This window comes from Dipodomys ordii, unplaced genomic scaffold (genome assembly GCF_000151885.1).
Source record: "Dipodomys ordii isolate 6190 unplaced genomic scaffold, Dord_2.0 Scaffold70, whole genome shotgun sequence".
NCBI classification, from domain to species: Eukaryota; Metazoa; Chordata; class Mammalia; order Rodentia; family Heteromyidae; genus Dipodomys; species Dipodomys ordii.
This window is the reverse complement of record NW_012267286.1, coordinates 546,213-565,164: the sequence shown is the minus strand read 5'-3', so window position 1 is coordinate 565,164 and position 18,952 is coordinate 546,213. Positions and strand designations below refer to the sequence as shown.

Here is an 18,952-nt window from a genome sequence, read left to right as displayed (position 1 = left end):
CTTCCTTCCTTCCTTCCTTCCTTCCTTCCTTCCTTCCTTCCTTCCTTCTTTCCTTCCTTCATTTATTTGCCAGTCCTGGGCTTGAACTCAGAGCCTGGGCACTGTCCTTAAGTTTTTGGGCTCAAAGCTAGCACTCTACCACTTGAGCCACAGTACTGCTTCCAGCTTTTTGGTGGTTAATTGGAGATAAGAGTCTCACAGACTTTCTTGCCCAGGGTGGCTTTGAACCACTATTCTCAGATCTCAACCTCCTGAGTAGCCAGGATCACAGACATGAGCCATCAGCCACAAAGAAAGGAAGGAAGAAAAGAAGGAAAGAAGGTAGGAAGGAAGAAAGGAAGGAAGGAAGGAAGGCAAGCTTAGAGATTGACATTTTGACACTGAGTGGGGTAGACAGAGTGACTAGGGTATGTGAGAAAGGCTGTAGGAAATGAAGTAGAAGCCATATTGGTATCTGGGGTCTTGTCCCAAACAGACGGCCAGCAAGTCCAAAAGTCCTGAGGCAGCAGAGGGCCTGGTGTGTTCAGGGTCTCTGAAAAGGGAGGCAGAGAGCATGACAGAATCTGATGGAATCAGAAATGCAAGGGGCTCTGGCTGATTATGTAGCGTCTCCTATAGGTTGATAGGTTGATTTGGATCTTTCTTTTCTTTTTCTGTTTTTGAAATGAGAAATGGTACGCATGTTTTAATTTAAGAACTGAGAGATGTGAGCTGACTTAGGCTTTCACTGTGGCTGGCACACTGAGAAATACTAAAGGAAGCAAAGGGTGGAACTAGAGAATGCCATTTGAAGACAGTGGCAGTGATCCAGGTGAGATCCAGATCTCGGGGGTGGCTGAGCCCCGGCGGTGGCGGTAGACAAGGTGAGAACAGGATGGACACTGGATGTGAAATTAGTGAGTCTGAGCCTGCTGACAGTTGTGATGGCAAATGTGAGCTGGAATAGACTCAGAACTCACTGCAGAGATTTTCACCTCAGCAAATGGACAAACAGAGGCAGCCCATGCCTCTCACAAGCTTTCTCCTTTTTTTTTTTTGTATACTTCCTCTAGATCATCTGATTTTCAGAAATTCCAGTGATTTTTATTTGTTGTTTTTGTTTTGTCAGTCATGGGGCTTGAACTCAGGGCTTGGGCGCTGCCCCTGAGCTTTCATATGCTCAAAGCTAGTGCTCTATCCCCTGAGCCACAGAGCCACTTCTTGTGTTCTGGTAGTGAATTGGAGATAAGGGTATCATGGCCTTTCCTGCCCTGGCTGGCTTAGAACCTTGAACCTCAGATCTCAGCCTCTTGAGTAGCTAGGATTACAGGCACTGGCTTCTGATTTGATTTTTTTTTTAATGGCAGAGGAAAAAGCCTGTACTGTTTGCTTGTCCTAGACCTCCTGGAATCTACTCATGATAGAGTGTATATTTTTATTAAGTGTTTTCTGATTATGTGTTTAAGAGAGAAAGGAACCAAAGGAAGTGAAATAATACTAATCAGCAGGAGACCTTCTCTATTGTGTGGGTGTAAGCAGTATTTCAGTCCAAAGATTTTTTTTTTCAGATTTCAAGATTTATAAAAGAAAATATTGAGAATGGTGAAATCTATATTCAACTTTGGCTTCTAGGACTGTTTACATTGCTTTACAATTCACTACTTGTTCCTATGTGAAAGTCATATAACATTTCCTTCTTTTCTTTTTCCCTTTTCTTTCTTTTTTTTTTTGTGTGTGTGTGGGGATTAGCAAGGTATTTCTATGTGTCTTAGTCTGTCCTAGAACTCTAAATCCTCCTGCTCCAGTCTCTTCAGTGTTGAGATTATAGGTACACAGCACCATGCCAGACTGACATTATTATTACTACTACTACTACTGCTGCTACTACTACTACTACTAGTATTTATTCATTTCATGTTTCCTGATGGGTGGTTCTCAGACAGTTTGACAAGGAAATTAACTAAGTTGCTTTATATATAAGACAATCAACATGAAAAGATGGCTTGTATGAAGCTGCTTCTCTTGAATTCAGAGCTCGCTCATCTTTCCCCTTTGTGCAGCAGGTGAACCTCGCTAGGCAGTGCATCAATTTCCCTGTGTGCCAGTCACTTGCCTGACCTTGTGGCGAACGGCACATGATGCAATGTTGCTCTTAAGCTAAATGTAGTTGAAACTTAGATGATTCTTTCCAATTTCTAATTTCTCAGATGCGATTGACCATATTAACCACCAAAAAATCGTAAGTGGAGCTGTGATCCAAGTAGTAAAGCACCAACCTTGAACATAAAAAGCTAAAGGAAAAAAAAAGCTAAAGGATAGCATGCAGGCATTAAGTCCAAGCCCTAGAACTTGCACACACACATACACACACACACCATATATATGTATATATATATATATATATATATTTCAAAGTAATTTCATATTTCATTGAAAGCATAGCCCAAGATTGTAACGAAGCTTTAGGCCAGGGGCTCAACTCCAGGATTTCCTCATGTCGAGTCTGGCCACTCACCCCAACACACTAAGTAGAGATGTGTATGATGAAGGGCAGAGAAAGGAGATTTGTTGCACAGGAAAAGGAAAAGAAGCAAGCATTTCAGCCCATCTTTGGGGTACAGATATACGTTCAGATTTCAACAGAGGAAGAGTTAGGGCTGGGGAGGGAAGTGGGTAACCTGAGGGTGCGTTGCTCCTGAGCTCAGATCTGGTTCTGCTAAGGGGTGGGCTGGGAGGAGTGGTTATGGCCGGCATCAGTGGAGGGGAGCGATCTGGTCTCCACGAGATGCTTTCTCCTGCTTCAGCTGTGGTCTTGTGGCCACAGGTACCTGTCCTCACTTGGGGGTGGTTTGTCTGCAAGCCTGATGCTTCTTTTCCGAGGGATGCGGTGGCTTCAAATTAGGACACAAGGTAGTTACGCATCAGCTGTCAGCCATGTCTGTCTTAGCTTCCATGGTAATCATAAAATGGAGGGAGGAATGCCTCAATTTATTCTGCTTTTAGTCATCTTGGTGGCCGAAGGAAGGATATGGTGCTTTTTAGTGAAAGTACCTTCTAAGAACCTCAGTGACAGGAAACTGTCACACCAAACTGAATTAGCGTTGTAGCCAGGTGGCAAATTTTTTTTTTTATTGCCAGTCCTGGGGCTTGACCTCAGGGCCTGAACACTGTCTCTGAGCTTCTTTTGCTCAAGGCTAGCACTCTACCACTTGAGCCACAGAGCCACTTCTGGCTTTTTCCATTTATGTGGTTCTGAGGAATCGAACCCAGGGCTTCATGCATGTTAGGCAAGCACTCTGCCATTAAGCCAAATTCCCAGCAGATTTTATTGTCATCAAGAAAACAGAGATAATAATAGAGCATCTGCTTCAGGGAGCTGTGAAGATTGTATGAAATAATTCCATGTATTGCCTGGTACACAAAGGGCAATCGGTTCATGCTGACTATAATTAAAGGCAAAGGGTAGGATCATGTCTCCTTGGAGTTCAGCCCCTTTTGTGGGGATATTTAACACCAGAAGACTCCTGAGTTCAGTGGAAGTCTTTTGGTCTTCGCTGTAGGCAGATGGGTCTAGCTAAAGGGGATGTGCATGCTCGTGGGTTGAGCCCCTTGAGAATATTCATTGAGAACACTGATCTCTGACTATGCAGACTGGATGTGAACTGTACCATGTGGCAGGTGACACAGCCCTGTGGTCAGCTTGAGTGATGGTTTTCCTCAGTCCGTGGTGTTCATGTTGATGTACTCAACACGACCAAAATATGGAGCCTACGCGTGTCTGGCTTCTCAGACTCGAGGAAGAAGAAAACCTGAAGGAATGAACACCACAGATGTTACTTCTATGAGGCATGGAGAAGGTGTTCAGAGTGGATCTAAGTGAAAATGGCTGTGTCAGAACAGTAAATGATTATGTTACTGGGGCTACTGTGGTAAAGCCATGAAAGTCAAGATTCTCAGAAGTAATTTGTAGAAACACAATTTGATTCTGTGTTTAGCCACTATTTCCTTTTTAAAAAGAAAGCGAGAGACTTTTGTAGTGACACACTACTGTACCATTGTTACTATTAGTGATGTCGTTACTACGCATTGACTCGAGATTCCAGATTAAAATATAGACTTAATGGTAGAGCATTTGCCTAACAAGCACAAGGCTCTGAGCTGAAATACCACCATCATACACGTATGGCTTTTTGGTCAAGAAAAGGGATCTTTTCATACTTTCAAAGATGACTTTTCCCTAAGTATATCCTTGCTTCTTTTTTGCCAGGACTGGTTCTAAGGAAATCTCCTGTAAATAGGAATGAATGTAGAAGAAAATAAGGAATAGAATCAATGAGTTCAGGGACCCAAGAAAGGCAAAAGTGTAAAAGGACTCTCAATAAATTACACTACTGCAGATTAGCCAGGCGGATCATATAGTATACACAGAGGCCTGTGTTAGGGACACAAACACTCAAAGAAGTCAGAATGTACTATTTATAAAAGGAAGCAAAATACAAATAAGAGGAACAGAGTGAACTCCCTCAGAGACAAGGGTAGTGCACCCCACTTAGCAAGTAAAAACCCAAGGAGTTTTCACCATCTGAGCCCTGAAAGGACAAAGGTGGGCATTCAAATCCCACCAGTAACTAATGATATATAATGGCTCTTGTGTGCTTTGCTATATCCAGTCAACCAAAGTGAGATAAGGAGATTGAAAGTCACTTGAGAAAAGTCAAAGGTCAAGTGGTTTATGGCTTCTGGGGTTCTCAACATGTTTTTGCTTATTTTGTACCAGGAAAACAGGCCTGGAAGGGAGGTGGGCTGTGGATGCAGATATGAATTTGTGAAGGACGACTGGACGATGGGTTCCGACTGGTGACAGGGCTGTCCCTGTAGGGGACTTGCCTAGAAAGAGGACAGCAGTTGGAGCTGTGGGATCAGAGATGGAGGACAAGAAGGAAAGTCATTGAGAATTAAGTGGAAAGGGAGAAAACACCAGACATGAGACCACCCTTTCCCAGTTAAGCATTTGGGCCTCAGCTTTTGTAGTGCTTTGTAATGGTGTTGCACATGCTTGGAATAATAATCATCACTGTAAAGTGCATTCATATCTTCATTGTTTTTAGGAAAGTGGTGGGCGCGCTCTTTCTCTTCCTGGAAGACCCATCCCACCTACCATGTCTACATCGCTTTGGGAATACCAGCCTGCTTACCCTGTCAAACCAACCGACAGGCTGGAGAAAGCCAACAAAAGACCAACTCCTTGGGAAGCTGCAGCAAGGTCTCCTCTCGGCCTGGTGGATGATGCGTTCAGACCCAGGAGCATCCAGGAATCCATTGTGGCCAATGTGGTTTCTGCAGCTCGAAGGAAAGTGCTTCCAGGGCCTGCAGAAGACTGGAATGAGAGAGCGTCCTATGCTTCCCAAACCCAGACCAACACAAGTTCACTTGAAAGGCTAGATGATAATGTTGCATTCCCAATCAACAATAGCATGTCCACCAACTACCAATACGGCTCACAGCCGCCATATGCATTCTATAGGCAAGGTTCCAGAAATGATTCTGAAATAATGTCCTTGGAAACCAGGTCTGATTACTGCCTTCCACTAACCAATTGCAAGTACAACCCACACCCAAGGGGATGGAGACGTCAAACATGAAACATCTGTGGGTATTTTTTTCCTAATTGCTTCTTTGTAGGGTTCTTTAGTTTTTAAAAAGATTAAGAACCACTGTTGGCTTTGGCTTTCATAGATCACCTATCAGCAGTGTGTGTGTGTGTGTGTGTGTGTGTGTGTGTGTGTGTGTGTACACAGGAGGGTCAATCACATCCCTGTGAGTTGGTACAGAGAATTTCTTCAAAGAAAAACATTATTTCTGCTATGATTCTCTGACACTTAGTTGACATTCAGAATCTTAATACAATCTATAAGAGGTACCTATACAACTAAACTCGACATAATTGAGGTGAAATTGAGTTTTCCTATGTGCCTTACTCTAGGAAGGAATGATGGTATGCTATTACTAGTTATAATATTTAATAGAACATTGTGGAATTAAATTGTTTTTTCAGAACTAGAGATCAGACTCAGGATCTTGCATTGTCTAGGCAGGTGCTCCATCATTGATTCATACTCCTAGTCAGCATTGGGGAAATTCATGACAAGAATATATCAAAAAGTAATGCTTACCTAAAAAATGATTTCTTGGTATTGTTTTAAATTTTTTCCTAAATAGTTTCAAAGTCTTATTTATGTAAACTTTGTGTCAGTACTGGGGCTGGAACTCAGAACCTGGGTACTGTCCTTTAGCTTTTTCCATGAAGGCTGGTGCTCTATCAGTTGAGCCACACCACACTTTTTTGGGGGGGATGATTAACTGCAGATAAGAGCCTCACTGACTTTTGTGAGTAGGATAACTTTGAACCACAGTCCTCAGATCTAGCTTCCCGAGTAGTTAAGATTTATAGGTATGAGCTACCAGTACCCAGATCATTCAGACTGACTTTTTTAAAAGGCTGAAAGTGAAGGTATGCAAATAAAATTGAACATAGAAATTCTTAGAAAGAAATAATAAATGCTTAAGAGTGCTAGTGGCACTTACCTAGCAAATGTGAAGCCCTGATTTCAAGCCCCAGTTATCACTCAATAGAAAGAAAAATGAAATTGTTATGCAGTTCAGATGGACTTCCAGAGTAAACGGTGTGATGTGTGGACAAAAGAAAGATGAAGGCCCAAGACTAATTTCTAATGCCTTTCAAGCAAACAGCCTGAGACAGAAATAGACTTTGAGGTTCAGTCATCCTCCTTTTCAAATGAAAAGACCATATTATCTAAACTCTCAGATTCTTCACTGGTCTGATATTGTGAGACCCATTCATTAGCAGAGTGAATGACCTTTGATTAATGTTGGTTGCTCATCGAGTAAATATCAGATCACGTTTAGGAGTGGATTAGGTAATTAGTGTAGCTATAATGTGTCACTAAAGGTCCCCAAAGGAATGTCTGAGAGCAGGTTTTGTGTTATGTGTTTTGTGGACTGAGGATTGATGTGAAGAAGCAAGCATTCGTGGATTTAAGGAAGCGGTATATGAGTATGCCTGTTATTGCGCAACTGTCGCTCGTGACCATGTGGTTAGGTTACAGACAACATGCCACAGGAGACTAAGCAGCAAGGGGTGAGCTCTGGAAAACAGCATTACAATGTCCACAGGAAGTCACACAGCAACTGGGGCTGGGTCTATCTCCTGACCCAGGCCTTGTAAGCATGACCATGAAATAATCTGCTCCTTGCTCTTTGGCCCACTGAGTGATAAATGTAGGGAAATTCAAAGTGGTTTACTGCATAAACAAGCACCTGCAAGGGTTTGAAACGTTTAAAATGCTTGAGAATTCAAAACTTCTTCATTTTGTTTTATTTCACCTGTTAACTTTTTATATTCTAATTGTAACGATAACTTTCACAGAATAAAACTTTTGAAAAAGCCAAAGGATCCCTTACTTTGGCATTAAAACTGATTAGCTGGAGAAATCACAGAAAATTCTATTAGCATGGAAATAGCTATGTAGTAGGCAATTACTTGTACAGAAAAGAAAAAGATGGATACTTACTTTCTAAAGTTTTATTGTCAATGTACCTTAGTACACGATGTAAGAGTTTGTATATGTGTGACAGAGATACTCTGTGTGTGTGTGTGTGTGTGTGTGTGTGTGTGTGTGTGTATGTGTCTGTGTGTATATTGAGGCTTGAATTCAAGGCCTCTCACTCTTGATTAGCTTTGCTGAAGGCTGGAGCTCTACCACTTAAGTCACACCCACAGTTTCTGACTTTTTGAAAATTAATTGGAGACAGGAGTATCTCAGACTTTTCTATCCCAGCTGGCTTCAAACCATGATCCTCAGATCTCAGTCTCCTGAGTATCAAGGATTACAGGTATGAGCCACAAGTGCTTAGAGATTTTATAAAATCTTTAAAAAAATAATGTCAGCTGTATGGATTAGTTTGATGGTTTAGCTATCAAAGATTCTTTCTTGATTTCAGGTTCATGGCAGAGTTTGAACCATGCTTGAGTGGAATGTGTTAAGACATAGGAGAGTTCACAGAAAATATTTCATTTGCTGGGGCCATATTCTATCTTTGTTCATTTCTCTTGTATTAGGTATTATTTTCATGATTTGGTGCAGATTATATATTTTTTTGTTAAAATGTAGACTCAAAAGCAGACATTTTAAACTTAGATGTCACTGCAAAACACTTCCTTCACTGCTTGTACTGCATTCAAATGATCATTTATATCAAGCTATCATTGTATTCAAATTACCATTTGCCTTGAATTTATTATAAACATAAAAAAGAATATCTGACAAGAAAGTTGCCAATGTTTTTCTCATAAGGACATCAACATCCCTTTCTTTTTTTGTGTGGTCCTGGGGTTTGAATTCAGGGCGTGAGCACTATCCCTGAGGGATTTTTGTTCAAAGCTGTCATTCTACTACTACTGGAGCTGCAGCTCTACTTTTGGCTTTTTGGTGTTAATTAAAGATAAGAGTCCTATGGACTTTTCTGCCTGGGCTGGCTTCAAATCATGATCCTCAGATCTCAGCCTCCTGAGTAGCTAGGATTATAGGTGTGAGAGGTCATTAGTGTCCTGCTAAACATCCCATTTTTTAAAAATTAATTTAAAAAACCCCACAAAAATCAAAGATCCTTGGGCTAGAAGTATGGCTCATCAGTAGTGTACCTGCCTAATACATGCAAGGCTCTGAGTTCAAACTCCAGTCTCACCAAAATAAATAATAATTCAATGCTCTAAGATGTCATACTTTACAGATGCTGATTCTAAAAAGCAAAATATGCTATTGTCAAATCGTTACCAAGTGCACTGTGGGTATATTTATCCAGTATACTTGATTTCAGAAAAGTTATTTCCATCAACCAAATGTTTGTGAGCAGATATCCAGGTATGATTTAGAAAACTATGGCTTTCACAAAAGTAAAGAGGGTTGAGTTCATCTTAAAACAGCACATGTGGAAAACAGATGCTGCTTTGTAAATGTGAACATCTGTTGTAAGACATTTTTCAATTAGTAACAACCATAAATAAAAAATAAAAAAGAGCTGATATTTTGCTGTGTTAAAATAAAACACCTTTCTCCATAATTAGAGTGTGCCAGTAACTGAGACACTAGTTGACATTTTCCCTTCCAACTTGAGTTTAGATATTATATATATTTTGCATGTATATAAAATGCTATCATGAAAGTGATCAAACTTTTTCTTATATTTTGAGTTTTACAGATGCACAGGCTCTAGTTCATTTATTTCTGACATGTATTGGCACCATCATGCACATTGGAAAAGGACCACCTTATTAGCACTTACATTATCTATGCTTTAATCACATTATCTGTGATTTGAAACTTTGGATTAAAAATGCATATCAAGTAGGCTTGGTTATATTTAATAGAAGTTACAGGAAGCTTTCAATGATGAGAAACAGTAGATTTCCACGCTTGATTTCAACTCAAAGTTGCTCATGCTTTCTTCCCTCTATTAAAAAGAAACGGGCTGTGTTCTCCTGCTAATTAGATTGATGTTTTTACTTCTGTTTATCCCCAATAATTGTATGTGTAAGACACATACTGAAAATAAAAATTATAAGAGCAATAAACATAACTTGCAAATCGAGTTAAGGAGATGTTTCATTCTTCCTTACAAAAATGGCTTTGAATAACTCTTTATTCCTACGGAGATTTTCTTTCTCTCTACCACATTTAGAATTTTAATTTTCCATAACAGCTTCCAGACACATTAGAAGAATTTTACATAGCCTGCCAACATTTTCACAGTGGTTAAAGGGGCGGTGGGGGAAGTATGCAGTGCTTCTTGTTAAAGCATGGTAAGGGAGACTTTCTTCAGGACCAGTGTGCAGGTGTAAGACCCATCACACTGGGGTCTTGCAGCAAGTGAGAAAAACGGGGTACAGCTCTAAACACAGTCTGCACAAACAAGATTGTAGAACCAAGGAGCAGAGTTGGGGTGAGTGAATGGAAGACTACTAAGAGGAGCCATAGAGGTGTGGAGGACTCTGGCTAAGCCAACCTGAACAGCACTGCTGCTGAGGACAGGCCCAAGTGACAGGGGCGTGGGGGTCTTTGTCTAAATCAACCTAAACAGCACTGGTGCTGAAGACAGACCGGGGTGATGCAGGATCTTCTGGTGGCTACTGGAAGATGAGAACCTGATTGGCTATCCAGAGTAAGGGGTTGTGCTAAACTGACTACATGGGGTTCTTTGCTGAAACTAGATTTTACAAAAATTACCAGAGAATCTTATTTAAAGTTTGGTCAAATAGAGGAGCCTTGTCATTATAACACTTTTTTTTTTGGTTGTGGAGCCTGAACTTTGGGCCTGGGCACTGTCCCTCAGCTCTTCAGCTCAAAGCTAGTGCTCTATCACTTGAGCCACAGATCACTTCTGTTTTTTTCTACTTATGTGGTGCTGAGGAATCGAACCCAGGGCCTCATGCATGCAAGGCAAGCGCTCTACCACTGAGCCACCTTCCCAGCCCCACATTATAGCATTTTTAAAAGTGTGTGTGTGTGTGTGTGTATATATATACGCATGCACACACACGTGTCAGGGCCTGGGTGCTGTCTCTGAGCTTTCTTGCTCAAGGCTAGTGCTCTACCACTTGAGCCATAACTCCACGTCAGCTTTTTTGTTTTGTTTTAAAGGCTTCTTTTAAAACTCACTAGAAAAAATTCCCATCAATTTCATAGGTAAGTGAAGATGTTTGAGACCCAAACTTCTTTTTATGTTATTCTTCACTAGTTGTTTTGTTTTTTGTTGTTTTGTATATTTTTATTAGCACATTGGAAGCTAGTCTAAAACATAAACCTAGCCATGAGAGGAAAACATGTTGGTGAGTTTCTAAAACCCCTAGGCTCTTGCTCTCTAAGCTGCCATGTTTGGCATCCCAATGATCTGACTCTAGACTGACCTCTGTTACACTGAGACTGTTTGTTTAATGGGAAGCTTTCTCTTAAAAAGCATTAGCTTTTTCTAAAGAATATTAAAGCTCTCGTCTGGAATGTGAGCACCCTAGTCATACTGTATGACTAAGCAACATTTTTATTTTTGTAAATTCTGAGGAAAATCACTTTTTTTTGTTTGTTTTTTTTTGTGCCTGTTCTGGGGCTTGAACTTAGGACCAGGATGTTATCCCTGAGCTTTTATATTCAAGGCTAGTCTTTTACCATTTGAGCCACAGCTTTACTTCCTGCTTTTTGGTGGGTAATTGGAGAAAAGAGCCTCACAGACTTTCTTTCCCCAGCTGGCTTTGAACTGCGATCTTCAGACTTCAGCCTCTTTGAGTAACTAGGATTATAGGTGAGCTACTGGTGCCTGGCTATTTTGGTATTTTTTTCTAATATTTTTATTATTTTTAAGTAGTTGTACAAAGGATGCTATTCAACAAAGCAGTTGATGAATACAGTGTATCATGAACTTTTCTTAATTTTTTAGGATAGGTATGATTTTTATTTAACAAAGCAATGTATGTATATAATGCATTTTGATCTGTGTTATCACTTCCACATTTTCACCCCCCCCCCTTCGACTTATTTTGGTATTCTTAGCAAAATAGTTTTTAAGGGACATCATTTGAAAATTCACTTTAAGAACCAGGAAAGCATTTAAAGACTTGCATGACTTAGGGGACAGAGACAGGCGTGGGTGTGGCTTCCTGCTTTAAGATGCTTGTGTCCCAAGCAGCACTGTGCCTAGGTGCTTAGAGGTGGGTAGGGGATCTGCACATGGAGACAACAGACAGCCGTAGACAAGGCAAGTGCAGTTCTCAGGCTCATTTCCCAACAGCACCTGTCAGCAGAGACTAGTGCACAGGATATCAGAAACATTCCAAACCGAGCGCTTTCTTCTCAACACTTCTGGAAAACCCCAAGACCCATGACACTTCTAATTTAATAAAACATACATTTCTTGACAGGCATTTTATTACTTCTAGTCTTCAAAAACATTGTGGTTTGGGGCTGGGAAGGTAGCTCAGAGGTAGAGTGCTTGCCTTGCATGCATGAGGCCCTGGGTTCGATTCCTCAGGACTACATAAGTAGAAAAAGCCAGAAGTGGCACTGTGGCTCAAGTGATAGAGTGCTAGCCTGGAGCTGAAGAGCACCAGCAAAAAACAAAAAAAAGTTGTGGTTTATATTTCTAGAAAGTACCTGGCCTCATTTGCATAGTGAGACCCCGATTCAACAAATAGATGAACAACAGACATATTCTTCCTTCAAGACCGGTGTCCATCCTTGACATAAGTAAAACTTTTTAACATATTTTGTTCAGAGAAGTCATTTCACCTTGTTTGTGTTTCTAGATGAGGGTCTTTCATGATTATGATTATTATGATTATCTTTAAGTACAAAAGGATTTCAATTCAACATGTCAGTTTATGATGTGAATGCATCTTGATCAATGTCAATCCAGCATTCTCCCCATTTCTCCCAACCCCACACATCCCTTCAAATTATGCGGTTCCATTTTCACATACGTACGTTAAATAGTATGACTACATTCGCCCACCCCTCTTCTGTCTAGTCATCTGTGAGTGTCTTTGTTTAAGATAGCTTTGCTCAGTTTCCAGAGCTCACTGAGCAAGCAGGCCGGGTCCCAGGGAGAGAGAGCTGTCTTTTGCTGCATCTTCTGAAGGAGTATAATAATGCATAAAGGAAAGAAGATAGTGCTTCTGTGTTTCTAATAGAGCTTACTCACTAACAAAGTATTTGTGTCTGAATGCCTGGCTGTGATCTCCCATGCCTCATTTTCTGGGATCCACCCTGCCTTATTTGCTTATCATCAGGGTCACGATGGCTATGCCTACAAGAGACAGAAGCAAGACAGGTACAGAGACAAGAAAAAGCACAACAGAATTATTTATTACTTTTGAACATACTGAAAACTACTGGCTCAAGCATAATTTCTTTCAGATAATTAATGATAGCTATTTAGACCCACCAGCCTTAAAGCCAAGCAAAAAGGTAAGGCCCTGAATTCACACACAAACACACACTCACACTTGGGTATGTTGATTTGCAAGGGACATTCAAGATAAGGTACAGGCAGAGTTGTGTCTGCTAAGTGCTATTCTCCACTTCTGAAATGGCACTTCTTACCATGTTTACACACGTCAAAAGGTGTGGAGAGAAAGAACTCACCCTCTCAAGCCCTTTTATAAGGCACTAAGCCAATCCACAAGGGAGGAGACTTGTGGGTAATGGCCTCGAAATGGTCTTGCCTCTGAATGCCATTATGTGGAAGACTGAGTTTTAGCATGAATTTTGGAAAGCATTATTATTATTTCTGTGTGTTCCAGTCCTGGCACTTGAACTTAGTGTCTGGACTCTGTCCCTGAGCTTTTTTTTTGCTCAAGACTAGAGCCACAGCTCTACTTCTTTTTAGTGATTAATTGAAGATAAGGGTCTCACAGACTTTCCTGCTTAGGCTGGCTTTGAACCTCCAGCCTCAGATCTCAGCCACCTGAATAGGTATGATTACAGGCATGAGCCACTGGTACTGGCTTTAGCAATCACTATACTTAAAACAAAAAATATTTAAAAAGCCAATATTCCATTTTTTTGGGTCAATCATGGGGCTTGGACACTGGGCCTGGGCACTATCCCTCAGCTCCTCAGCTCAAGGTGAGCACTCTACCACTTGAGCCACAGCACCAATTTTGGTTTTCTGATGGTTAATTGGAGGTAAGAGTCTCATGAATTTTCCTGCCTTAGCTGGCTTTGAACCATGATTCTCAGATCTTAGCCTCCTGAATAGCTAGGATTACAGGCATAAGCTACTGGTATATTCCAAAATTTTAAAGAAGTGGGTAGGAGTCAGTGGGGTGGGAGAAATGAGAAAATGAACATTAGTCTTTACTGTTTAGTTACTTAGTCTTTAATGCATATTTTTTTGCTACCACAAAGACCTTGATGTTTGTGGCACAAATATTTTCATAAAACACGTGCAATACATTTACTATAAGAAATCTCCCTTCATGGATAAATTATTTGAACTTAGCATTTTCCACAAGTTACTATCATTTGAAACTATCCATGACAAGACTCAAGACTTTGATTGGGTTTGTGTGTGTGTGTGTGTGTGTGTGTGTGTGTGTGTGTGCCTGTCCTGGGGCTTGAACTCAGGGCCTGGGCTCTGTCCCTGAGCTTTTTTGCTCAAGGCTAGCACTCTACCACTTGAGCTGCAGCTCTACTTCTGGTTTCCTGGTGGTTAACCCTGCCCTGGCTGTGTTTGAACCACAATCCTCAAATCTCAGACTCCTGAGTCACTAAGATTACGAGAATGAACCATAGGTGCCCAGCTTGATTACAGACTTTTGAGCACTTATCTTCTAGTTGTCTGAGGCTGAGTAAAGAAATACAAAACTAACATTGAATGCAAGAAGGGATAGAATGATGAAAGGGTGATATGGATCAAGATGTATTCATGAACTAACATATGAAATTGAAAAAGAAAAAGAATAACAGTCTCTTTTAGAAAATAATTTTGCATTTGCATTTTGGAAGGAAGTAATATGGTCTCAAAGAAGTGCAATATAATCTAAGAATTTATCCTTTGCTAAAGAATCTTGAATCTTTTTTTGTTTTTGTTTTGTTTTACATCCTGAAGAATCTTGAATCTTGATTTTTTTTTATGCTAGTCCTAGGGCTTGAGCTCAGGGCCTGGACACTGGCTCTAGCCTTTTCTTACTCAAGTTTAGTGTTTTACCACTTGAGCCACAGCACCATTTCCAGGGGGTCTTTTTTGGTGATTTTTATCGGAGGTAAGAGTCTCACAGACTTTCCTACCATAGCTGATGTAAAACCTTAATCAGATCTCAGCCTCCTAAGTAGCTAGGATTATAGGCATGAGCCACCTGTGCCTGGCAATTTCAACACATTTAAAAATAAACTATGCCACCAAAACACTCTGGCACCAAAAGTAACTTTTAAAAGATGATAAACAAAGAGGAATGTCTTCGGTACATTGTCAAAACTCACAGACAATTAAAAATAGAAAAGAACCTGCAGTGAAATACAGGAGTGATTTAAAAAGCCAGAAGGGGACTATATTCTTTTTCCCTTCAACACGCTCTTTCTTCAGAGAACTAATTACAGAGCTTTTGTACCATGACAGCTGCGAGATTTGAGATGCGATCTTAGCCCACCTTCAGTATAGTGCCGTTTTCAGACATCAATGTGGTTATGCTGAGGAGGCCATTCCCCCCCCCCCCCGTGAAAGTACTGCTGCATGTGTAAGAGACCAGAGCCAATATTATTCTAGACATGTCCCACACTGACCTCCCTCCTCCCTTCCTGTTCTACAGACAGAGGTGATGTCATTGGCAGTTGAAGGATGGTTTTATATGGTACTGTATCATTATCTCCATTCTAAAATCCTCCCCAAATGGAGAAACATAGAATGCAGAAGAACATGGTAATGGAAGATCTATAATAATGTCTGCTTCTAAAAGTGTAAAACAGAAAATGCCAGCATCTCCTACAATAGTAACTCATCCTAACTAAAGTAGCTCTGTAATCAGGAAATGGCTGGTCTTCTTGTTAGACCCACACAAATAGTTTGAGCTCAAGAATAATGCAAGAGTACTTCATCTGGATGGTGACAAATAGACATTCGCAGGAGTGAAGTCATTATTTGGATTTTCAAAAGAGAAATAATTGGAAAAAGTATCACAAGAATGGGTAATTCTGTCACACATTCTTCTGCTATAATTTTATCACATATGTCACTCTTTCTAAACTATGTTGTCTAGGTGAAACTCTGCACTGGAGACTTAGCTGTTGATTACATTTTTCATTTAGTTACCAAGTATCTTTTGCAAATAATCAAGGAGAAAAAAATGAAGTAGAGAGCTGGTCGCGGGTAGCTCATACCTGTTATCCTAGGCATTCAGTAGACTGAGATCTGAGGATCGAGATTTGAAGCCAGCAGAGGCAAGAAAGTCCATGAGACTCTTATTTATCCCCAATTAACCACCCAAGAAAAGCCAGAAGTAGAGCTGTGGCTTAAGTGGTGGAGTACCAGCCTTGAGTAAAAAATCTCAGGGACAGTGCCCAGGCCCTGAGTTCAAGCCCCAACACACACATACACACACACATACACACACACACACACACACACACACACACACACACACAATTGAAGCAGAGATTTGCCATTTGCCATAATTTCCCTGAATTGTTGTTCCCTTTTAGGATATTAATTCCAATCACTTGTCAGGGATGTATATGAGTATGTTTCTGGGTGTGACACGTTCTAATGGGTAGAAAGAATGCTGAGAAGATTGGCGGTGGTGCTGCAGATGATAGATACTCATTGTAGAACCTCATAATGCACCAGATTCTATACTAAATAATTTAGCTCTACTGTCTCTATTTAATCCAATTAACTCTTCTGGTGGGTACTGTTATCATCATTCTACAAATGAAGAAACAGAGGGTCAGACCACTAAACAAAACATGGCAGGTCTGGAATTATACCCCATGTCTGTACACATTCAACTTATACCCCATGTCTGTACACATTCAACTTACGTAGACATGATAGAAATATGGAGATGTCAGGGTTTCCCATGTTTAGGGAACTAGACAGATAAATGTTTAACAAGAGAACATTTCTAAGGTACCTATAGGTCATCAGGACAGCAGGGGTCAGGACATTATCTAGTCCAAGTCTTGCTGTAAGCAACTTCAGGCCTAGCTGGGTCAAGATGCTGAGGTCACTCACTGGAGGTTGGAAACACTTCATTCTCATTAGTGCTACTACCCAGCTCCATGTTCTCATTATCTGTTACTGAAATACCGCAACAGCACCCTACTGTACTTTTTCACCTCCAGTTCCTATGTATCCTTTTTTGTAATTAGATTCTAAAATGCAAATCTGTTTATATCAAATTCTTTTTCTTTTTTTGGTGCCAATCCTGGGACTTGAACTCAGGGCCTGGGCACTATCTCTGAGTTTTATTGCACAAGATGAGTATTCTACTCCTTGAGCCATGGCATCACTTCTGGCTTTGTTTGGTAGTTAATTGGAGCTAGGAGTCTCATGGACTTGCCTGCATGAGACAGCTTTGAACCTCAATTCTCAGATCTCAGCCTCCTGAGTAGCTAGGATTACAAGTGTGAGACACTGGCACCTGGCTCTTAAACTCTTCAGAATGGTTTTCTTTTCCTTCTTCCTTAAGCTCTGCCTCTGCTTATCAAGGACCCCTCTATATCCAGTCCTTCCCTCCATCACTCTCCCTTATGCCTTTCAGCAAGCTCTTCCTTTGGTCTCCAATGTCCTTTCTAAGCTGTGAACCTGCTAACCCTTCAAGAGCCAGTTCAAGTATCACTCATTAAAGCACTTGATCCTCCAGACCATTAGTCAGCCCCTCCTTTGTGTTTTTGTAATATCTCATATTTATTTATTATTAGCAACAATGACTTACTCCCCTTTTATTTTCTGATACTTTCTAAATACAAGGTGACTCAGTGGATCCTCAAATCAAACAGGTTGAATGAATATTAAACAACAACAACAAGTTGGGCACCTGTGGCTCATGCCTGTAATCCTAGCTACTCAGGAGGCTGAGATCTGAGGATCAAAGTTCAAAGCTAGCCTGGGCAGGAAAGTTCCTGAGACTCTTATCTCCAATGAACCACCAGAAAACCAGAAGTGGCACTGTGGCTCAAGTGGCAGAGCACTTGCCTTGAGCTGAAGAGCTGAGGAACAGCACCCAGCCCCATGACAGACCAAAACAAAACAAAGCAAGAGTACTCCAGTTTCTTAATCTCTAAATCAATTTCATTCAAGCTACTACTAGCAATAAATGCAAATAGCAAAAACATACAAGTGTTTAGGAAAGTAATAACCAGTAGCAAAATCAGAAAGTAATCAAGGAAGGCCACCTCAGAAACAGATGTCGTACAAGATACTTCAACTAAGAATGTAAAAACATGTCCATCTTTGTAAGGAGTTGGGAAAGAAAGAACATTCCAGAAGACAGAACAAGGTAAAAACGAAAGGGCTCAGAATCACTGAGAAAACAAGAGGTTATGTTGCTATAGTCACAGAGCTGAGAGGGAGAAATTTGAGTGAAAAGAGGTTGGAGAGTGGGTGAATGGCGTTACATGCTTTATGGAGAGCCTAAAGAATGTGAATTTTCTCCTAAAAGAAATAGAAAGCCAGAGAAGGGATCACTAGCTAGAAGTGCACTGGTCTGACATTTTTAAAACGGGGGAAATGTATCAAAGAGAAAAGGTGGGAAGGGCAGCCAGGAGGCTCCTGCAGATGCATTTAGGAAATCGAAGGTTAGAGTGGAGTAATCAGAGACAGAAGAAACAGACACATTTTTGATTTTGTGTGGAAGATAGATTTGACAAGTCTTAGAAAACATTGGACATGAAAGGTAAAAGAAGGGGAAGAGATACAGTTGATTTACATTTTATTACTTGAACCATTAGATAGATGATATATATAATGTATACAAATAATTATTATAATATACTATAATTATACATATATTACTTGTATATGTTACATTTGTTAAAATGTAATATATCAAACATATATGTTGTTGAGATAAAGAAGACTAAGTTGAGAAATAAATTTAGGAGGAAAAGTGAACTGATGTTCAGTACGAACACAGGTCTTAAAGTAAAAGAACCACACTGCTGGAGGAATATAAATACCAAATTTCAAACTCTACTATAAAGCCATAGTAATCAAAACAGCTTGGTATTGGAATAAGAATAGACCTCAGGACCAATGGAATAGAATTGAAAACACAGAAATGAACCTACAGACCTATAGCCATCTAATCTTTGATAAGGGAGCTAAAACAATAGAATGGAAGAAAGACAGCCTCTTCAGTAAATGGTGCTGGCAAAATTGGTTAACTACTTGTAGAAAACTAAAGCTA

General features: G+C 40.4%; 1 protein-coding gene across 1 annotated transcript in view; it reads left to right on the top strand.

Moving 5' to 3' along the window:
• Synpo2 (synaptopodin 2) overlaps positions 1-5,621 on the top strand; it is a 140,845-nt gene extending 135,224 nt beyond the window's left edge. The window contains exon 6 of the mRNA XM_013023732.1: positions 5,088-5,621. Coding sequence (XP_012879186.1) covers positions 5,088-5,621 — 534 coding nt within the window. The remainder of the gene's footprint in view (positions 1-5,087) is intronic.
• The last annotated feature ends 13,331 nt before the right edge of the window (positions 5,622-18,952 follow it).